Here is a 22,825-nt window from a genome sequence, read left to right on the forward strand (position 1 = left end):
TTCACTACTGTTTAAACACTCTGCTAATGTGAAACAGCTACTTTAATTTTGCTATACTCCTCTGAATATGTGGAAATTCTGAATTATCTACTTGAAACCCTGCAAATAAAACTATTTGAAACAGAAGTGTCTGCGTCAGTATATCACCATGCTACTAATGTTGCAAAGATAATGTGTGTTTTTTGTAAAAGATTCAAAAATGACAGCTTCTTCATAGTTTTTACGAACATTCCACATTTAAGATGACTGCTTGAGAATGACTTACATAAGTGTCCTTTTTGTTTATTTTTAGATTTGATGCAGACTTAACAGAACTTCACAGCTGGATGACACGCTCTGAACCTGTTCTGCAAAGCTCTGAATTTGCAATCTATAGAAAAGAAGGAGACCTCACAGACCTCACAAAGAAAGTCAAAGTAAGTACACTTAATTTAAATATGTTTCATCTGAGAGAGCACAAAGGAAATGGATTACATTCTTAGCATAAATAAAATATTTTTCCTTGAGAAAATTCAGTTAAGTGTCTTATATACTGTAATGCAATTTGTAACTGATTATCTTTCTCCTTTATATTACTAATCTTTAATAATAAAAATAAAACAGCACATTCTGATTAAAGTTTAAGCACTATGATAGCAATTCCATACTGTGTACTCTACATTCCTGATACCTTACTGTAGCGGAACCCCTTTTTTTGGCTGTCCCATCTGTAACAGATGCCCCTGTTCGGCATTTGATCTGCATCAGCCACTTACCATGTTACCTGAGAACCTCTACCCTTTGTTTTATTGCCATCATCCACCGTGCCTTGCACTTAAAGACAAAAACAGTTTCTGGCCCTTTAATTGTGTGGTGCAAAGAATGGGTACGTTTGATATGGTACTTCGGATACAGCCGAAGTGCCGAAGTAGTCGAAGTGGCTGCCATTAGACAATCGAACACGTGGCGGCGGCCATTTTAATGCAGTCAAACGCGGTCGACCTGTACCTTCCCCTACCCTTCGACACCGCGGCTGGAGACTAAGTCCTGTTCAAAGATTCGAACACCCGTTCGAATGGGACTTTGTCATCTTTTTCATGGGAAATAGATTTCCACTCGACTAACGAACAGCGCAGCAGTTTAACCCCGTTCTACTTCGACACTTCGACAGAAGTCGAAGTGCGTTCGACTATTCGAACGTCGCCTTCGGATGGGACTTTGTCAATTTTCAAGGCACAAATAGACCAACCACACAGCCTGAATCTGTGGGCATGCAAACAGGCGTGCGGTCGGTCCAAAGATACTTTTTCAATATCTCGGGAACCACTGAACTGATTTGTACACATTTGTAATATGTTTTTCCCCAAGTTGTGTGGTTCATAAAAATAATGTATTAATTAATAGTTTATTCCTGTGTGATACAAAATCATAAAGTTATAAAATTGTATAAAAATATATAAGTTTCAGCTTGGAGATAATTGAGGACATACAGTAAGAAACTCAATTATCTCCCAAGCAGAGGGGAGGGAATATGTGGGATGTAACCGTTATATGAGTGGTTAATGCCTAATTGCCTGTGGGCGTCTCCCTTGCAGGGGTGCAATGCATAAAAGCAGAGTCCAGGTCATTAAACATCAGTTCTGCTCCTGATGCTGTGTGTCGTCCAGTCATTGGGATCTGTATGGGGATATTCGTGGATTACTTTATTTGCTGGAATTACTGTTCCATGGGGTTTTTACTGCTTGTTCCTGAGCCTCACTGGGATCTATAGTGGAGTTAACCTGTGGAATATCAGGCCTCCGCTACACTTATTGTTAATGTTACATAGTTACATAGGCTGAAAAGAGACATGTGCCCATTAAGCTCAGCCTTCCTCATATTTGTTTTTTGCTGTTGAGCCAAAAGAAGGCAAAAAAAAACAGTTTGAAGCACTTCCAATTTTGCAACAAACTTTCCATGACCCCAGAATGGCAGTCAGATTTATCCTTGGATCAAGCAGTTATTACTCTACATTGAAAGATTATATCATTGAATATTATGTTTTTGCAAGTATGCATCTAGTAGCTGTTTGAACATCTGTATGGACTCTGATAAAACCACTTCTTCAGGCAGAGAATTCCACATCCTGATTGTTCTTACAGTAAAAAAACCTTTCCTTTGCCTTAGACTGAATCTTCTTTCTTCCAGTCTAAACGCATGACCTCGTGTCCTATGTAAAGTCCTGTTTGTAAATCGATTTCCACACAATAGTTTGTATTGGACACAGATATATTTGTATAATGTTGTCATATGTCCATACTGAGGAGTTATGTGAAGCCATAAAAAAAACGATAAAAAACAAAACAAAAAAAATTGAATCTTTCTGCTCTAAGTGAGCACATCGAATGCCCATTTGGAATGTTGTTGTTAGGCATGATGGCCAAAGCATTACATGTTTTCTTGTCTCTGGAGGTATTAATTTGAATAAACAGAAACTTAAAGGAACACTATAGGGTCATTAACACAAACATGTATTCCTGACACTATAGTGCAAAATCCATCATTAAGGTGGCTTGCCTTCCCCTTACCCCCTTAAAAGCATGAAAAACTCACCTTATTTCCAGCGTTGGCCCCACCAGTGACATCATCAGAACTGCCGTATTTTTAGCCAATTCAATGCTTTCCCATGGGGAGGCAAAGAGGACAGGGCCAAATGCCGTTTTGTCCAATCAGCACCTCTTTAGCGTCCCCATACAGAGTGTGGGGACGCTGGATGACAGAGCTGCCTACTGTGCAGCGCTGAGCCAGGAAGCACCTCCAGTGGCCATCTGAGGAATGGCCACTTGGAGGTGTCCCTATGGGCAATGTAAACACTGCTTTTCTCTGAAAAGGCAGTGTTTGCATGAAAATGTCTGAAGGCAGTGATTATACTCACTAGAACAACTACATTAAGCTGTAGTCATTCTGGTGACTATAGTTTCCCTTTAAATTTAACATTGATAACATGTTGTATCTGCTATTGCTTTGCTGTCAAAATAATACATGTTCAGCATAAGTGGACTTTGCAGACTTCTTTAGGCAGATCTTACTAACATCATACAGCCCAACGCAGCCCCCAAAGAGTGACACTAAAAGCACAACTTGTCTTTGAGACTCCAAAGGAGTATATCACCATTTTATCAAAGTTTCCACTTGCAATTTGTCATTGGTGAGCGAAACATCTGTCCATGGTACAGGTCATTTAAGTGCAGCTCAAAAGGGTAACAGTTCAATGCAAGACATATAATATATATATAGGAAACACAGCATCATTGGAGACATTATGTACATACAGAACATTGAGGAACCTTGCTGCTTATATTAATACAAACAAGCAATTTTGAAGGTATTTGACATTCAATTCTGTTTTACATGACTCAGTGTATCCCGGTGTCTACCACCATCTATAACTCGACCTGTTCTCTATTACAGAGAAGCCAGTAAGAACAAGCACGACTTTGACCTATTGCTTGACTATGGGGCAACTTAGTGCTCCTTATTAAAATGTGAAGCCCTTAATAAACATAAAAGTCTTCAAGGGCTCTATGTACTGTAAAATAGGTATAGTGAGTTGATAAGCAGCTTTCAAAACTAACTTAGTTTATAAAAATCTCTATATAAGCAAAATTCACATTTGGCTAGATTCCCATTAATCTGAAAGCATTTCACAGTGAAAAAAAAAAATCTCGAAATCAGCTAAATTTTGTTTTGTTTTTTTCTTCTTTATTTTTCAAGTTGATTGCCAACTCACTACAACTTGTTGTTTAATTACTATATAGTAATTGTACAGTAATAGTTTTAAGAAGTAGATTGGAATACCTGCATATTTGTGAATTATTATATTGACATATACAAACCTTTATCTGGAAATATATTCATAAACAGGGCTATACATAGGACACGAGGTCACACATTTTGGCTGGAAGAAAGGAGATTTCATCTAAGGCAAAGAAAAGTTTTTTTTTACAGTAAGAGCAATAAGGATATGGAATTCTCTGCCCGAAGAGTTGGTTTTGTCAGAGTCTATACAGATGTTTAAACTGCAATTGGATAAATACTTGCAAAAACATAACATACAGGGATATAATTTCTAATTAGTGGGGTAATAGCTGCTTGATCCAAGGAGACATCTGACTGCTATTTTGGGGTCAAGAAGGAATTTTTTCCTAGTTTGTTGCAAAATTGGAAGCGCTTCAGACTAGGTTTTTTGCCTTCTTTTGGATCAACAGCAAAAACTTATGTGAGAAAGGCTGAACTTGATGGACGCAAGTCTCATGTAACTATGTAACATATATGGCTTGATTCCCATTAATCTGAAAGCATTTTACAGATGACATGCTACATTGAAATGTGTTTGTAAAAGCTGTGCTTAGAGAATAGAATGGAATGTGGTGAAACTACAGAGGTAAATGTTAAAATATAACTTTTAATGACAAACTAATAAAAAGTTATCCAACGTATGGATGTACAATAATGTACTCTAAAATGAGACCAAAAAAAAAAAATAGGTAAACAGTGAAATAACTTGTCAAATGACAAGAGGAACCAAATGTCCAGATAGGTAAATAGATGGCAACCAGGACCAGATTCTAAGGTACATAAAGTGTGTGGCTATTAAGTAACCTGCCACAATATATCACTGGATGCCAAAAAAATAATACCTTGTAGCTCAAATGATATGAGGAAAGTCTAATACATCAAGTGGGCTAAAAAGGTCCACTATAAACATATACATATATATATATATATATATATATATATATATATATATATATATATGTGTATATGTTTATAGTGGACCTATTATATGTACATCATTTGCATATATACCATTGTTAGATATATCAGTTGACTTAGATATATATATATGTGTGTATATATATATATATATATATATATATATATATATATATATACATATATATATACATATCTAAGTCAACTGATATATCTAACAATGGTATATATGCAAATGATGTACATATAATAGAGCAGGTATATCATGTAAATCTGTAGTTCACATATAGGTATAAGGGAACACAGGGAGGGTGCATCTGTTGGTCCCTGCACTTGGTCTAAAGTTTAGCCAAAGGATGATTTGCTAGTCCCTACATATTTAGCCACCTGACACACATTCCCACCATGTGAGTAACCCAAAATAGATACAATTGTCTGAAAAAGGTAACTTATATCAAACTTCTATATATAAGAGCTGTGCTTAATTACAGGCAAAAGACAGGATGCTGACATTTTCCATAATAACAAACTACATGAATTCTCTAACAGTTTTATTTTGTGTGACATGCCTGTGTACTTTATAAACATATTTGATACTTTTTGCCCATGGCTACTCGCTCACATAATTAAACACAATTTGTGAGTTAAAAGTCATTTTACATGTCTAATACAATTAAAAGGCCTAAAAAGTATACAAACTACAGCTTATTTTAGTGATTTCTGATTATTAACTATTTCATGAATGGTTTGATATAAGCCTGAGCTTTGTCCCAACCTACATTTCGGTCCCTCTGCTTTAGCTGGGGTACTGCCGATGTGGACTTACACATCAGCCTATCCAAAATTGAAATTGTTGGCTAACCCACTGCCCAATGCTATTGGTCTTTCTCTGTTGTCCAGAATTGGACAGGATAATGCTTACAATGTCTATTTAAATGGTGCTATTGTTTCTCAAATTCACTGTTAATAACAACAAGTGAGATCCCTAGATTTAGAACAGTTGCCAGCATAATATTGGCAGCATAATATACTCCATGTTGACCCTCATGGGTTTAATAAATAAAATAAAAAATTCAACTTTATTAAAAAATAAAACAGAAATTTACCGTGTTAGTGTGTTTAGTGATAATTTTATTATTATACACACACATTTGTTGTGTTTTATATCTTAAAATCCAATGTTATTTCATTTTAGATCTTTCTCACTAGAAGGGAATCTTTAACGAGCATGATTAGTTTGTGTTTTAAACCATTAATTTTTTTGTTTTATGTCCGTTGTTTCCACCATGTAACACACAGTCTTACAAGTAATGTAGTTGTCAGGGCTACGATGTATACATTTAAAAAAAAAAAAATGGTAAGTCATATGGCACAAACACCTTTATTCCAAGATTAAATAAAATCAAATAATTTGATGTTAGATGCTGGAGGATGATGGTGCTGATTATTAAATTGGGCATAAGTACAGAATCTTATATAAACCTGTGTCCTGGCAACTTCAGTTATTTTTTTGCTACCTTTCTCCTCTGGGACATCAGAAAAAATCCCACATATCCAATTTTTGTCTGTATGTGAGGGTGCATGGCTGTTACAGAGTGTTTGTAGTGTGATGTCAGTTATGTATGGGAGGCTATACTTCCGTGAAAGAAATTTAGCTAACAAAGTCGACAAAAACATTTTTAGATACGAGTGTGGCTATAATTACAGGTGGTATGGATGAGATATTGTTGGTGGTCTGATGGGTGGATGCAGTGTTGCCACTCAGGTTGGTATCACCTTGATCAGCATTCTTTTCAGTCCACCACTCAGCGTAAGTCAGAATTATTTAGAATTGCCAAGATCATGAAAGAGTGCATATGTGAACTGCATCCACAGACTACATAATCCTTCACTATAGAGAATGGGCACAGGTCCAGCCAGCGAGACATCTTCTATATTTCCTCCTCATTTGTACCCTGGCTGTGTTTGGACTGGAATGGATTTTGATGACATTGACTAACGGTTTAATATAAACTTAAAAAGAAATGCAACATCCCTTAAAATAAAAGGTTAGCACACACTATAGGTAAATCTTAAATGTTTTATTCAATGCTGTATTGTTCACAGAAGTGATAGGTTCCCTTGAACTCATTTTGGGAAAATCATCACAAAAATGTTGTCCAAAATGAGCAACTACAGAGCATAAAGAGCTAGTATAAAGCCTATGAAAAAAGGAATAATGTATACATTGCTTGAAAGCTGTTGATAAACCACTGCATTTTCATAATGGAGAGACTAATTCATGATGACGCCTGTGTAATGACTGCTTGAACAGCAGAAATGAGTATGATTTTCTAATTGACTCCATTTTATAATTGACCCAAAAAATAATTAAGATAGCTCTTGTGGCTTTTAATCACTAAATATGTATAGCATTTACCTTCAAATGCCTCATTCACTATGTTGTTTTTGTATCCTAATATTCATTAAAAACTTTGTCTGGTATTTGACAGCAGATATGTAAAGGAACACTACAGCATTATAAAAAAATTGGAATAAAAGGAGTAGGCAATAGTGGTGAACTTTGATAACCCCTAAAACACTTCAGCAAGTTGTTCTCTCAACAGACATAGGGGTTTACAAAATATAAAAATAATATGCATACATGATTTCATCTTCTCAATTATATTTTATTATCTATGTATAACTCACTTGCATGCTTTATTTTTGTTGTTTTAAAACATTTTGTACAAAGGTTTTACGTAGTGGTGAGTCATAACTATATATATTTGTAGTAGGAGAAACTTTACAGAGTGCTTTTCTTCCTGAAAGTATGTGGATTTATATATATATGTCAATAAATTTAAGGCCTTTATTGTGAAATAAAATACAGTTTTCATAGCAAATATCTAGACCATATCTTGAATTGGTCTTTTACATTCGTCCTCAGAAAACCAATGTGTTTCTGTAAGATTGTAGGAGAATTTCTGTGCTATCTATGAAATTATATGAGAAATAACTAAAAAACTTTTAAAGTGCAGCACTTCCTAAAGGTGCCAGAACAAAATGACAGTATTGCAAAATATTGTCTATGATGGATTCCACAATGAATACAAAGGTGAAGATTAACACTGCACACATGGAGATTAACCCCTGTGCTGCCAGATGTGTAACTCCACTTTCAGCAGCATCATAGGGGAGTCATTAGTCAGCCTGGAACTAAAAATCTGTGTGGGTTATGTTAACTCTGTGCAAAATTGGTATCTGATGCCAGCACGCACAGCATGCTGGAGCCAGGCAACCATTGGCGGCCATGTTTTATGAAAACACATTTTTTTTGTTTGGAGTCACAGTTCAAGTAATTACATTATTAATTAGCCAAATTCAGAGGTTACCTTTAGGAAATAAGAATCAGATTGTAATATTAACATTTAAAATAAACTACTCATAAAGAAACCTTAGAAATGTCCTGCAAAGCGGAGAGATGATGTAGCATGTCCATGTACGTCTAGCGCTGGAAGTGACGTATGGAGGTAGTCCACGGGTGAGACAGCATGTTTTGCAGATGAGAACACAGAATGCTGATTGCTGAAGGGCATCGAAAATCTGCCGGGAGGTTGAGAGGTTGAAGGCACTATTCTTATTCCGAAAAAGGTTTCTCAGCAGAAAATCATACCAAGCACCTGGACAGGTGGCGGCAGATACATGCTGTAAACAGCTCCATGGATACACGTGCACGAGCAGATATGAAGTAAGACACGGTGAGGGTCCGTATTCCGACACAAATTCTGCGGGCGGGTCATCTTTTGGTAGTTTCCCTGCTAAGTTTACTCACCATTAATGTAACATAAGATGTGTAACTGAAGGAGTACATAAAAAAAGTGATTGCAGCCCAGATAAGGACTGAGATTGTTCTGTATCAAGTCCTCACCCTAACCTCACTCTTACCTTCCCTGAGAAGCATAAAACATATTCACATTTGCTGAAGCATATGTTTTTGTTTTTATATTTGTTGGAGGTGACTACAGAAGGTTTTAATAATAATTAATGAAACTGGGATCTATACATTTCCCATTCATTTTTTTTTTTTGCCTATATTTTTTCTCTCCTAAGAAGCAATCTCAATGAGAAGGGATTAAAGACAGAAAAAGAAATATAAGAAAGACAAGAAATAAATAGGGATGAGAAGGAGGACTGCAAAAGAAGAGATAAGAAACTAAAAGGAATAATACAGTTCACAAAGACAAGGTTTTAACAAAAAAAAACCTTAAAAGGGAAGAGAGACAAAGGAGAAGGGAAGGAAAGGGGGGAAATGGGGAAGAAAGAAGGAAAAGAAAAAAGAAGGGAAGGAAAAGGAAGGAAAAAAACAAGAAAATAAGAAAAAAAGGAGAAAAATAAAGGGAAAGGAAACAGAATAAGGAAAAAAACAAGAAAATATTAAAGAAAAAAAGGGGGAAAATATTAAGAGGGAAAAGAAAGTGAAAGAAAAAAGGGAAGAGGTGAAAAAGGAAAAATGGCCCCCAAAAATGATTTTAAAAAACCTACTACTTCAGAAAAAAACAAAAGTATAACTTTCTACTCTGCAAAAAACTAAAGCGACTAATAGGAAATCTACCCCTAAAGATTACCGTGAAGAACTGAATCTCTACTTTCATTGAACACAATATCAAGATATACAGATAACTCCTCTAACGGATTTAGAAGATCGATCCAGAAGAAACAATATTAAAATAAGAGGAATACTTGAGTCTATTATACAAGATCTCCTTGAAGAGTATCTAAAATTCCTTTTCGCTTCTTTAATCCCATCTCAACAGTTGGATAACCATCCCTTTGAGAGATTCCACTTACTCTATAAACCACAAAATATTTCCCACTCATCACTCGGGTGTAAGGGCTTACCTTGGTTGGAGTCCGAAGTGCAGAGATGTACGCTCACCCTTGCAGATAAACACAGTCCAAGGTGACCAGGTAAGAAGCCACCTGAGCTGTGAATCTGTGCACTGGGCTTTGCAGGAGAAGTGCTCCAATTTGCAGTACAGGCAAGGACACAAGCTGAAGAATAGTTGAGGAATAGCCGAAGTCAGAGTATGCAAGAGGTCAGGATAAACGAGGAGTGGAGCCAAGGTCAGAAGCCAGGGTCAGTTTGGAGAACAAGCTCAGGAGACAAGATAGCAGGAACTAAGTGTGTCAACCAGGAACAATGAACTGACCCTGTCCTCAGAGAGAGGTAGGTTTAAATACCTTGCTAAATGAACATTCTGCCTCAGGTGGACAATGAGTGACAGGAGCAGCCTCCTGCTGCAGGCAATGCAGGCAATGCCAGATAAACATGGCTAGATCCATATGATCTGAAGTGTGGCTCAGAGGTAACACAGCAGGACTATAGCAGAAAGAGAACACAGTTCAAGCCACCTGGGGTGTGGCCACGCCTGACCTTCCGTATGACATGTTGCGAATTGTGACATCTGAGACACAATAGTCAAATTCACAAATGGAAATATTCAAACCTGGTAATTCAAGCCATCCAGAAATCTCCCCTTACAGATCGTCAATATAAAGATATTAAATTATTCCCTGTAAATTCTTATCTAATTAATGGTTTATTACATACACCTATACACACAGACAGCCATACACTTATACACACAGACAGTCACACACACGCAGCCATACACACAGGTTTCTTACCTGTGGTCTAGTGGGGCTGCTGGGCAGACAGGCATGCAGGCTGGGGCGGACAGGCAGTGAGGGAGTGCTGAGTGTAAGCTCTCCCTGCTCAGCTCCCTCGTGCGCCGCAATGATGCTGGGAGCCAGAGTGACGTCATATTCTGGCTCCCGGCATCACTGCGGGGAGCTGAGCAGGGAGAGCTTACACTCAGCAATCCCTTGCCGCGGGCCGCATAAATATTAGTTGTGGGCCGCGAGTTTGACATGGCTGTATTATGGTATTAGATGCCACTTATGTGTATGCCTTGGAATATCCAAGGGCTGAACTCACCCCAATTACATTTTAAAAGATAATAGGGTAGATATTGCATTTATCCAGGAAACCCACTGGATAACTTTCTCCTCCAAATGTGGCATTTCAATAACTTTCCAATTGTGTATTCTTCTAATCTGGAGTGAAATCATAAAAAAGGGTAGTAGCTATTTTCGTGTCATAAAACCTTTAATTTGAATATATTCATTCTGAAAGTGATGCAGATGGTAGATGTTTACTTATAATATAAGTGCTATTTACACTGGTTAATGTTTATGCCCCTAACGACTTCTGATTGGGTACACCTGATGAATGCATCTTGAAGATAGATAAGTTTAAATATGGTAACCTTATTATTGGAAGCGATTTTAATTGTGTCCTTAACTTAAAACTAGATAAAAGTAACAAGAACAAAAATAATTGGGATCCCAAAATGAAAACAGCTGTTAAAAATGTTAACGAATTCTTGACTAAAAATGCATTCTACGACTACTGGAGAACTCTTTTTTTTAAATGTATTTTTATTTCTTCAAAAGTTTTTTCATATTACAATTATCAAAATACATACAGTTCCTCTAAAACCGATCTATATATCAATAGATATGTTTCCATTAAAAAAAAAAAAAAAAAGCAGCATTACTAATATAAACCAGATTTGGATAGCCATATCCATAAATAACATAAGTAACGGGATAGAGGTATAATAAAAACATGATTCATACCATACACACACACACACCATCAGGAGGAACCAAGCCTGTACTATCCGATTATTCCTATCCTTCATTAATAGGTACAGTATTGCTGGTGTTCTTCCAGGATCAAACACACTGCGGGGCAGCCCAGACACTCTATATTATAAATTGTCATTATTAGCAATAAACTTATCAACTATTGTTTCCCATTTACTAGATTTCTTCAGACCAACAGAGTTACCTTGGGTTATTACCATTTCCATTTTACATTGGTATATTGCTTGTTTTTTAATTTCACTCCACTCTAGTGCTTAATTACTTTTCCAGTATCTGGCTAAAACTATCTTAACTGCCATTAAAATATGTGTTATCAGCATACATTTCTCAGTAGGCATAGAAGGCCATCCTGGATGTAACAAAAAACTTTGTGGTGTAAAGGGTATATATATCTGACACGTATTATGAATCTGATGGTATACATTCTTCCATATATTACTTAGAAATTTACAATGCCACCAAATATGGAGATAATCTCCTTTCCCTTCCTCACATCGCCAGCAAACAGGATTCTGATCTTTATACATTTTGGCCAATTTTTCTGGGACCATATACCATCTGTTTAGGAGTTTGTAGAAATTCTCTACTATATTCAAGCAATGTACCCATTTATTGACTTTAACTATCGCATTTATCATATCTTGCTCAGAGATCACGATATGTAAATCTTTTTCCCACTTAATCTTAGATTTCCAGACAGAGAGCTTCTGAGAATCCTTTAAAAATGTATAACATCTGGAAATATGACCTTTAATTCTATAAGTTCCCATAATCTTTTTAAGATTACTAATATTTTTATTAAGCTGGAAATCCAGGAATTTCGCCAGATAAAACTTAATTCTTAAATATGTAAATATCTCCTTACAATCAATCCCAAACTCTGATTGTAACTGGTTAAATGGCTTAATTTCCTTTATAGCAATAATCTCTTGTATATACATAATTCCCTTTTGTGTCCATCCACTGATATTAATATCCTCAATGTTGCTTTTAATCACCTCTATGGGTAGAAATGGAAATAGTCTGTGTTCTATTTTAACATTTTTCTTAATTTTATTCCAGTATCTCCAAATACTATCAATAATTATCGAATTTTCTGGACGAACTGGATTATTTTTATTTCCCTTCCTCCTTGTTGTCCAGAACAGAGCAGACAGGCTGTTTGTCTCTACTAATGATTGCTCTATTTGATACCAGGCTTGATCTTTTTGATCTATACTTAAAGTGTTAACAGTATGTGCCAGCATACAGGCATTATTATATTCTATTATATTTGGGGCAGCAAGACCCCTTTTCTTTTCTTATATAATAGCTGTAAGCTTATTCTCGTTTTTTTTCCCTTCCAAAATAAATTTAGAAAAAGCTGCCTGGATCATTTTTAACCAGTTATTTGGGACTTGTATTGGTAACATTCTAAAAAGATAATTCCATTTAGGCAAAATATATGAGCAAATGGTATTTATACGCCCTATCCAAGAAATCTCTCTACTAACCCATTCTTTTAAGATCTTAATTGTATTTTTTATAAGAGGGAGAAAATTAACCTCAATAACTTTATTTATGTTTCTTGGTATTTTGATGCCAAGAAACGAAACATATCCCTTAGCCCAGACAAAGTCGTAAGATATTTTAATAAAATCCTTATCTTCACTAGATAAATGTGTTGTCATTATTGTGGTCTTATTAGTGTTTATTTTATAGTTTGAATATTCGCTATATTGGCCTAGTAATCTTATCAATTTCGGCAGCGATGATCTGGGATTCTGCAACATAAGCATAACGTCATCAGCGTATAGATTAATCTTGTGCTCTAAATTATTAAACCAGAAACCCTTAATCTTCCTATTTTGCCTTATGTCTTCTGCCAGAGGCTCGATGAGTAAAACATAAAGTAACGGGGACAGGGGGCAACCCTGCCTGGTGCCATTCTTAATATTTAACCAATCTGCCTCTATTCCTGGGCCTATTGTCCTAGCCAAGGGAGCAGTGTATAATGCCATAATGGTGTCATAGACTGCTCCCACTATACCATACGACTTCAGTGCATTTCCCAAAAAATCCCATCTGACCCTGTCAAACACTTTCTCAGCATCCAATGACAGGGTCAGAAGGGAAACGTTCTTCCTGATCGCAACATCGTGAACATCCAATATTCTTCTAAGGTCACCTGAGGCTACTCTGCCATAAATAAATCCGGCCCGATCCTGGTGTATCAGGGCAGGAATAGAAATTTTGAAATGGTCTGCTATAATCTAGGCATAGATCTTTACATCTCCATTAAGAAGAGATATTGGACGGTAATTCGTCAATTTACCTGGATCTTAATCCGGCTTCAAAATTGGAACAATGTTCACTTGAAGCATCTCCCTGGGAAATGCACGATTTTCCACTATCAGGAAAGCTCCTAGATAAGGAGAAAATAAGAGCTGAGCTATGATCGTCCCTTATTATTAAATATTTTCTTCACCTTCTAAAGTGCCACAACAATATCCAAAACCTCCCACCAACCAGACATTATTAACAAGACCCTTTGCTCTTCAAAATTTAAAATCTCCTGCTTTGAGAGAACCTATCCAACTCTTTGATCTCACCGTTTGAAGTTCCCTCCCTTCTTTTTCCCCAACTTTCACCTTAGAACCATTAATGGGAGTGCTTCTATCTTATACTAAATCTTCTTTCACATGTGGTTCAAATTTATTCTCTAGTGCACGTGTTATATTTATCTATATTCTCAGTAATATTCCAATGTTGCAAAATTAGACAGGATAACCTATTCTGATTCTGATTAAATCCAGTGATCCATAAGTGTCACTTCCATTCTATTACTTTATATCCCTCTTAATACTTTTTCTATCCTATTTTAACTATTATCCTTTATAACTTTTTAAAGTGCTACTCCATCATGAAAAGGATTCCCAATCCTAATAAATTTAAATTTACCCAGTGGTAGATAATTATTACTATCATTGATTCTATTAACTTATGTTCCGCTTAATACTTTGCCTTACAGTGAACTTTTATCACCAAACCAACGTGCTAATTATATATCGTGATTCACTCATAAATCGTAAGAAAGTAGTTCAATTTCAATTATTAACCTATTAAACCTTTCCCATTTAAATATAATAATGGTTCAATCTAAATACGAATCAGAAGGTATCATCTTACTAATTCCAATTATCTTCATAATTAAACCATATTTTCCAACCAGTTTATAACCTTGTCAAGTGAGTCAAATATGTGCATAGTCTCATCTTTGGTAACTATAAGTTTGGTTGGGAAGCCCCATCGATATTTTTAATTTTTTTCCCTCAAACGCAAGGTAGCTGGTAAAAATTGTTTCCTCGCTTTCCTTGTCTGAAAAGACAGATCCGGGAAAACCTTTATATCGTTAAATTTGCCTTGATCTCTTTCTGTTTGTCTTGCTGCTTTTAAAAAAATTTCTCTAAAGGAATAAGAGTGACAGGCAATAATTATATCTCTTGGGAGGTCATCTGGGAGTGTTCTTGGTTTGTATAGTCGGTGTGTTCTTTCATGAAAGTCCATTTTATCATCAATATTTATTTTAAGAGCTTTAAAAAATTCCGCAAGAAAATTTGCCAGATTTTCTTGTGAGATAGAAATGTTTCTTATTTTTAGATTATTTCTTCTTCCTCTATCTTCTATGTTTGTTGATCTCTCCTCCAATTCATTTATCTTCGTTTGTTGTTTCTCAATAATCTCATTTTGCTTCTGTAGGAGAAATTCCTAATTTTCTATTTTTTGTTCATTAACTTTAACTTTTTGTCCGATCGACATTATATCTTGCTTTAAATTAGCAAAGCTCCCCTGCATTTCTAATTTTATTTGTTTAGATTGTTGATCTAGACAATCTTTTAAGTACGCTGGGGTGATCATTTGTTCGTCTGGGCGTTCCTGTGATTCTGTCTCATTAAGATCTCTAGTGTGCTTGCTTAAAACCATTTTGTTTGGCGTTGATATCGAATAAATTTCCAAGGTGCTTTTGTCTGCTGGAGCATTAAAAAAAATTGAAAGTCTCTTTTCCTGTTTTTCTTTTTTTTCCCGGTCTTTTTGTGGGAGAGGCTTCAGGTCTTGTCTTTGATCAGCTGTTTTCCTTGTTGCCATTTTACAAATCTGTTTTACCTCTATTTTCTAAGACTTATTTTTTTTTTTTTGGGGGGAACTCTATTTAGCAGAAAAGCCCTAACAGACGTTTCTAGTTTTTACCGCTTTGAGAGAGGTGTTAAATTATTTTCTTTTTTTTTTTTTTCTCTTTTTTATAAACACAACTTCTCCCCGTTCTACCTTCTTTGTCTTCAGGCAGATCAATAGGCGGAGATTTCTGTTATATTATAATTTCTTTACTTTCTTTTTCTCTTTTGTATTTTCTTATCCTATTCTTATTTATTCTTTAATTTTTACCTTCGCCCTTTTTTTAGAGCTCCTTCTCCTTCCTTTATTTTTATATTTTTTTTTTCAATCTGATTCAATTTTACCTCATATGAATCCAGGTGTTAAGTGGACATTTCTCTTGAATTCTTTATAATGCATTATTTGCTTAGAAGATTAATTGAACAAATTGCTCTGGTGCTCACCTCTGCTCCAGATATAAAATTTCAGTCTGCCCACATTATTTACCAATCGCGTTGGGTATCAGCTTTCTAGGTGTAAGCTTGCATCCACGGCAGTATCGAGTACGTGGTCATTTCAGCTGACTCAACCTAGCTGTAGTTCAAAGGACGTAAAGCAATATATTTCTTCCAACCTGTAAATCCAATCCGCACACACGTCCCGTCAGCACACTCGACCAGTCACCGCACTCGTGGAGACATACTCCTGAACACTCCGGCGTGTATCCGACAGCGACTCCCTCTCTCCCCACATGGGACTCCAGCTCAGCTCAACATGGCGGCGTGCACGCCACGCTACGTGCCCTGCGTGTCATCACGTCTTCATCCCCGCTCCCCCCCCCCGCTGGAGAACTCTTAACCCAGGGCTGAGAACTATACACATTTCTCTTATGTTCACCAGACCTATTCCAGTATCAACTGTTTTCTTTCAAGACCAGATTTTCTGGATCTAATTATCGTTTCTAAGATTGGCCCAATTATCCTAGCTGAGCATGCGCCAGTCTTTTTGGATATTAAATTTCCTTCTTCCTTTAAAAGTAGTACTAGATGGAGATTGAATGAAAATCTTTTGTTAATTGATAATGTAAATACAGAGATGGCCTCGCAATTCGATCAATTTATCAATATCAATGAGAATGGGGAGGTATCTATATCTACAGTTTGGTGTACACTCAAAAGTTTTGCTAGGGGACTTTTAATAAAAGCAGGCTCAAGATATAAGAAAAACAAAGAAGAATCAATCTCTAAACTATATACTGAGTTGACAAAATTGAAAGGTTTAACAAGGAACAAGTAACTCAGGATTCCACTAACAAAATCCTAAGTTTGAAACATGCTATTAATGATTAAAAGATCTTCGATGATGTTAATAAATCAATTGTATTTCTTAAACAAAATTGGTACCATAATAATAATAAAATTAGTAAAGTTCTTTCAAACAAACTAACATTTCAAAGGATAAAGAAAGAAATAAAAAAAAATAACAGTAGGATATAAGAGTCTATAAAATCCAAAAGATATTTCTCAGGCCTTTGTAAACTCCTACACTTCCCTATATAATCTACCAGAGACGATGGTTTCTAACTATGAGATAGATGAACTACTGGATAAATTAGATATTTTTAAAATATCCCTCGAAAAACTAAGACAGCTGAATACACCTATCAATATAGTGGAAATTATAAATTCAATAAAAAATCGCAAACCTAACAAAGCTCCAGGTCCAGATGGTTTTTCAGCCTTGTTTTATAAAAAATATTCTGATATCTTGGCCCCAATCCTATTTAAAACATACTTGGAGATTTCTATTACAAAACCTTTTCCAAAAGAGATGCTGATAGCATCTATTACCCCGATTCCTAAACTAGGAAAGGACCCTATAAAAACAATAAACTGCAGACCAATATCCTTAATAAATCTTGATATAAAAATGTACTTACATATTCTTGCAAATAGATTGAAGTCAGTTATCCTGGATATCATTTCAGTGGATCAATCAGGCTTCATTAGGGATAGAGGTACAACGGATAATATCCAGAGAATGGAAGGGATATCCGGTGTAGCGCTCTAATAGTAGTGGATATATAGAAATGATAAAATAAATCCTAACTGTACCTTAATAGGTCATATACACTTATGGGTAGTTTCACTATATTCAGGTTAACCTTAAACAAAAAACACAAATATACAGAACATAGTGTAACCTGTATACAGAGTGTAAATAAAAAAGAAGTGCGTAGATCACTAACTCACACTTTCAAGAGCTATCACACTAGCTCAGGTATATGCGCCTTAGGGTCCGTAGAGGCGACCCTCACCCTCCTTTAGGTCCAAGTTTTCTCCAGGTGCAGTGTCCTAGGTAATGGGTATAGGAGGGAACATATAGCGTAGTACAGTCTATGTATATAGGAGGTATAGTACGAGGTAATGTTAATATACTCACAAACCCTGAGCCAATATATCGGCTCGCTTCATAAGGTGTATGTGGTTAAGGACCACATTCCTTCTTTGTAAAAGCAGGTAGAAATAAAAGCCGTAAGTGTGAAAAATATATATATGTAATTTATTATAAAAAATAGTATAACATGTAACTTTTAAAAATAGTATGTAGATAAAATAACACTAGTGGCTATAGTCCAAAAAGCAATTATGTCTGCTCACTGTTCATCCAGGACGCGTTTCACCAAATTGGCTTCCTCAGCTGGAAAAATGTTCAGCTGAACATTTTTCCAGCTGAGGAAGCCAATTTGGTGAAACGCGTCCTGGATGAACAGTGAGCAGACAGAATTGCTTTTTGGACTATAGCCACTAGTGTTATTTTATCTACATACTATTTTTAAAAGTTACATGTTATACTATTTTTTATAATAATTTTTTATAATAAATTACATATATATATTTTTCACACTTACGGCTTTTATTTCTACCTGCTTTTACAAAGAAGGAATGTGGTCCTTAACCACATACACCTTACATGCTGGAACATTTTTCCAGCTGAGGAAGCCAATTTGGTGAAACGCGTCCTGGATGAACAGTGAGCAGACAGAATTGCTTTTTGGACTATAGCCACTAGTGTTATTTTATCTACATACTATTTTTAAAAGTTACATGTTATACTAAAAAGTTACATGTTATAAATGTTCCAGCATGTAAGGTGTATGTGGTTAAGGACCACATTCCTTCTTTGTAAAAGCAGGTAGAAATAAAAGCCGTAAGTGTGAAAAATATATATATGTAATTTATTATAAAAAATTATTATAAAAAATAGTATAACATGTAACTTTTAAAAATAGTATGTAGATAAAATAACAATAGTGGCTATAGTCCAAAAAGCAATTCTGTCTGCTCACTGCTCAGCTGAACATTTTTCCAGCTGAGGAAGCCAATTTGGTGAAACGCGTCCTGGATGAACAGTGAGCAGACAGAATTGCTTTTTGGACTATAGCCACTAGTGTTATTTTATCTACATACTATTTTTAAAAGTTACATGTTATACTATTTTTTATAATAAATTACATATATATATTTTTCACACTTACGGCTTTTATTTCTACCTGCTTTTACAAAGAAGGAATGTGGTCCTTAACCACATACACCTTATGAAGCGAGCCGATATATTGGCTCAGGGTTTGTGAGTATATTAACATTACCTCGTACTATACCTCCTATATACATAGACTGTACTACGCTATATGTTCCCTCCTATACCCATTACCTAGGACACTGCACCTGGAGAAAACTTGGACCTAAAGGAGGGTGAGGGTCGCCTCTACGGACCCTAAGGCGCATATACCTGAGCTAGTGTGATAGCTCTTGAAAGTGTGAGTTAGTGATCTACGCACTTCTTTTTTATTTACACTCTGTATACAGGTTACACTATGTTCTGTATATTTGTGTTTTTTGTTTAAGGTTGACCTGAATATAGTGAAACTACCCATAAGTGTATATGACCTATTAAGGTACAGTTAGGATTTATTTTATCATTTCTATATATCCACTACTATTAGAGCGCTACACCGGATATCCCTTCCATTTCCACTATCTTTGATAGAAAGATAAGCACGGTGGTATAGCAGCTCACGAAAATATATATCTTTGGAACTATCCAGATTGCAAACCTATACACATAAGCGCTTGTACTTCCTATTCTATAATATCCAGAGAATAATTAACTTAATAATCAAAAGTAATCTTATGAATTCAGAAATAGTTATTCTAGCTATTGATGCTGAAAAAGCGTTTGATAGGGTTAATTGGAGATTTTTAGAGTCTAGACAAAATTTGGATATCAGGGCCCTTTTAAGGATAAAATAATGTCATTATATTCAGAAACATGTGCAAAAATTATAAATTAATAATTATTTTTTAATCAAGAATGGTACAAGACAAGGATGCCCATTGGCCCCATTACTTTACCTTTTGTCTGTAGAACCATTAGCCATAATGATTAGAAAAAATAAAAATAAATTGGGATACAATCAGCTGCTTGAGAGTATAAAATATCCTTATTTGCTGACTACATGCTCCGGTCCCTATTGAAGCCTTCAATTTCAATCCCTGAGGTTTAAAAAGTTATTGAATTATATGGAAAGTTCTCTAACTATAACATAAATCTAAAAAGAACTCAAATCTTAATAGCAAACATAAATGAGTTTTATTTATCGTCTCTGAAATCTAATTTTCCTTTTGCCAGGAGTTGTGAATATATTGAATATCTAGGTATTAAATTATCTTTCAATATCTCAAACTTAATTTATCGGAATTATGAAGACTTATATAGTTCAATTAAAACACAACTGAATACATGGAGTAAAATTGAGATCTCTTGGCTTGGACGGCTGAATATAGTTAATGCTTATTCTAAACACAAATTATTATACCTATTTAGATCTTTACCATTTAAATTATATAATAACTGGATTCTACAATATCAGAGACTGTTTACAAATTTTATATGGGCAAATAAGAAACCATGAATATCCAAAAATATCCTACAAAATAAAAATGATAATGGTGGTATATCATTTCCGGATATTGCTAAGCTACATCGAGCTTGCTTAGTCACAAATGCAATAGTTTGGACAAAACCTAAATTCAAAATAATGCTTGGTTTCAGATAGAACAAGCAAACTCTTCGCTGGGTAATTTATATACAATACTTTGGACAGATGAGCTAAACCAAAAAGATCTAAAAAAAAATGTATCAAATCAATTTATTGCAGATTTATTTGATACTCTAAAAATGTTAAAAAGTAAGTTACTGCTTTTGGATTCAATTCTTACTCTTGCCCCCATTGAAATATTCCAAAACAATATGAATGATATAGATATTACCAGCTGGAGGCAAATGTTGATCAATAGAATTGCTGATATACATGAAAATAAATCACTGCTTACCTTCCCAAGTTTACCAAACAAGTATAAATTATCCTCTAAAGATATTTTTCTGTATTTAAGAATTAAGAATTAAATACTTATGAACATCCTATCTATGGATACTTAGATAGATTGGGATCTAAGGGCCTAATAACCAGAACCCTTAAGTTATTGGAAGGAGAGTCTTATGCCCTTCTATCATAAAATGGGAAATGGATCTTAAAATATCTTATACCTCATATGAATGGTATCAAACCACTATACAATTAAATATATATATTGTATCTCTCTGTTAGAACTTCATTTAACCCCTTAAGGACCAAACTTCTGGAATAAAATGGAATTATGACGTGTCAGACATGTCATGTGTCCTTAAGGGGTTAAAGATTATATATCGACGGTACTTAATTTCATATAAAATTCATAAAATCTATGAAGCATATACTCCTTTATGTTGGAGATGCAAAAAATAGATTGGTACAATATTTCATATTTGATATAGCTGTGATGTGATAAAAGATATTATAGTACGTATATCCACTCTGGTATCGGATTTAATTCCAGACAACACTGTCACTTTTCCTATTTCCCCTAATGAATAAAAAACACAAACACCTAATTACTCATATTCTCTTTGCTCTTAGGATAACCATTTCTCGAAATTGGAAATCTACCCAGCCTCCATTATGGCAGGAAATAAATAAATAAACCAAATAGATTATCAATACTCAATGGAGAGTAATTTTTTTGCCATTTCTGGACAATATACCTTTATGTGGAGAAATATGGATTTTTTGGCTTCTGTATAGGAAAAAAGATAATTTACCTTAAGATAAAAGTAATAAGTAGACAGGTGAAGGGAAAAGGAAGAGATTCGTGACAGGGCATAAAAAGGAGAGAATAAACTAGGGAAAGAAAAATGGAGAAATGGGGGAAAGAAAAGTTATATTTTGTAAAACCCTTGGAGATCTTTGACTAGACACCTACTATTGGGCCCTAGACACTGCAGTCATTACTTTTCTTATGTGTTTATTTGTATATACATTTTCCTTAAAGAATGAAATTTTAATTTTTTATTACAAATTAATAATTCTGGTATATAACGCAACATATGTCAATTGCTGGAAATGGCTTATGTAAATGAAATTTTAAAAAAATAAGAAAAAAAATAAAGAAAAGTTTAGCAAAAAGATTTACAGAGAAAGTTACTGAAAGTTTAAAAAACTGGGTGCTAGATTATGTGGGGGATATGAAAAGTTAATGTGCCTAGATTGAGACCCATGCATTTAGTTAAGAGGCAGAAAAAAGCCAACTGAAACAGAACATTTTTCTAGAGGAACAAGTGAATTAAAGTGAATTAGAGTCTCTTGCTCTGGCAAAAAATGTCACACACTGCAACATGATGGTCACCGAACAAAAAATGCAACAGATGAAAAAATAAAAATGAAAAAAAAAGCAAAACACAGAAGTAATAAATCATGCATTAAAAAAATGCTGGAGAGGTATTTAATCCAGTACTTCTCTGTGTGAATCACTAGAAGCATTTAAAATCATCTTCATGCTGGCTGTCAATATCTATACGAGGAAGTGCCTAGAGTGGTTACCAGTGTGACAGTAGCTAGACAAAAACAAAGATTAGCATTTCTCTGTGTTTTTTACTTTGTCCAAAAACCACTTCCCTGAGAAGAAATGTTTTGGAAACAAAAGTGTCCCTTTAAGAGCTTTAGTGGTTTTTCCTGCTTAAAGTTTTACGTTGATTATTGTCAGAGATGTCTCTTTCCTACAACGGCTGAATGAATTTTACCTAGTTATAATGATTGCAATTTTATATTGAGTTATTGTAGTAGTATGATTTGTGTGCCATTTCCCTG

General features: G+C 35.0%; 1 protein-coding gene across 1 annotated transcript in view; it reads left to right on the forward strand.

The window, feature by feature from the left end:
• DMD (dystrophin) overlaps positions 1–22,825 on the forward strand; it is a 2,317,639-nt gene that overhangs the window by 897,152 nt on the left and 1,397,662 nt on the right. Inside the window, exon 18 of the mRNA XM_063457949.1 lies at positions 293–416. Within this exon, the coding sequence (XP_063314019.1) occupies positions 293–416 (124 nt within the window). The remainder of the gene's footprint in view (positions 1–292; positions 417–22,825) is intronic.

The sequence above is a fragment of the Pelobates fuscus genome, chromosome 1, assembly GCF_036172605.1.
Source record: "Pelobates fuscus isolate aPelFus1 chromosome 1, aPelFus1.pri, whole genome shotgun sequence".
NCBI classification, from domain to species: Eukaryota; Metazoa; Chordata; class Amphibia; order Anura; family Pelobatidae; genus Pelobates; species Pelobates fuscus.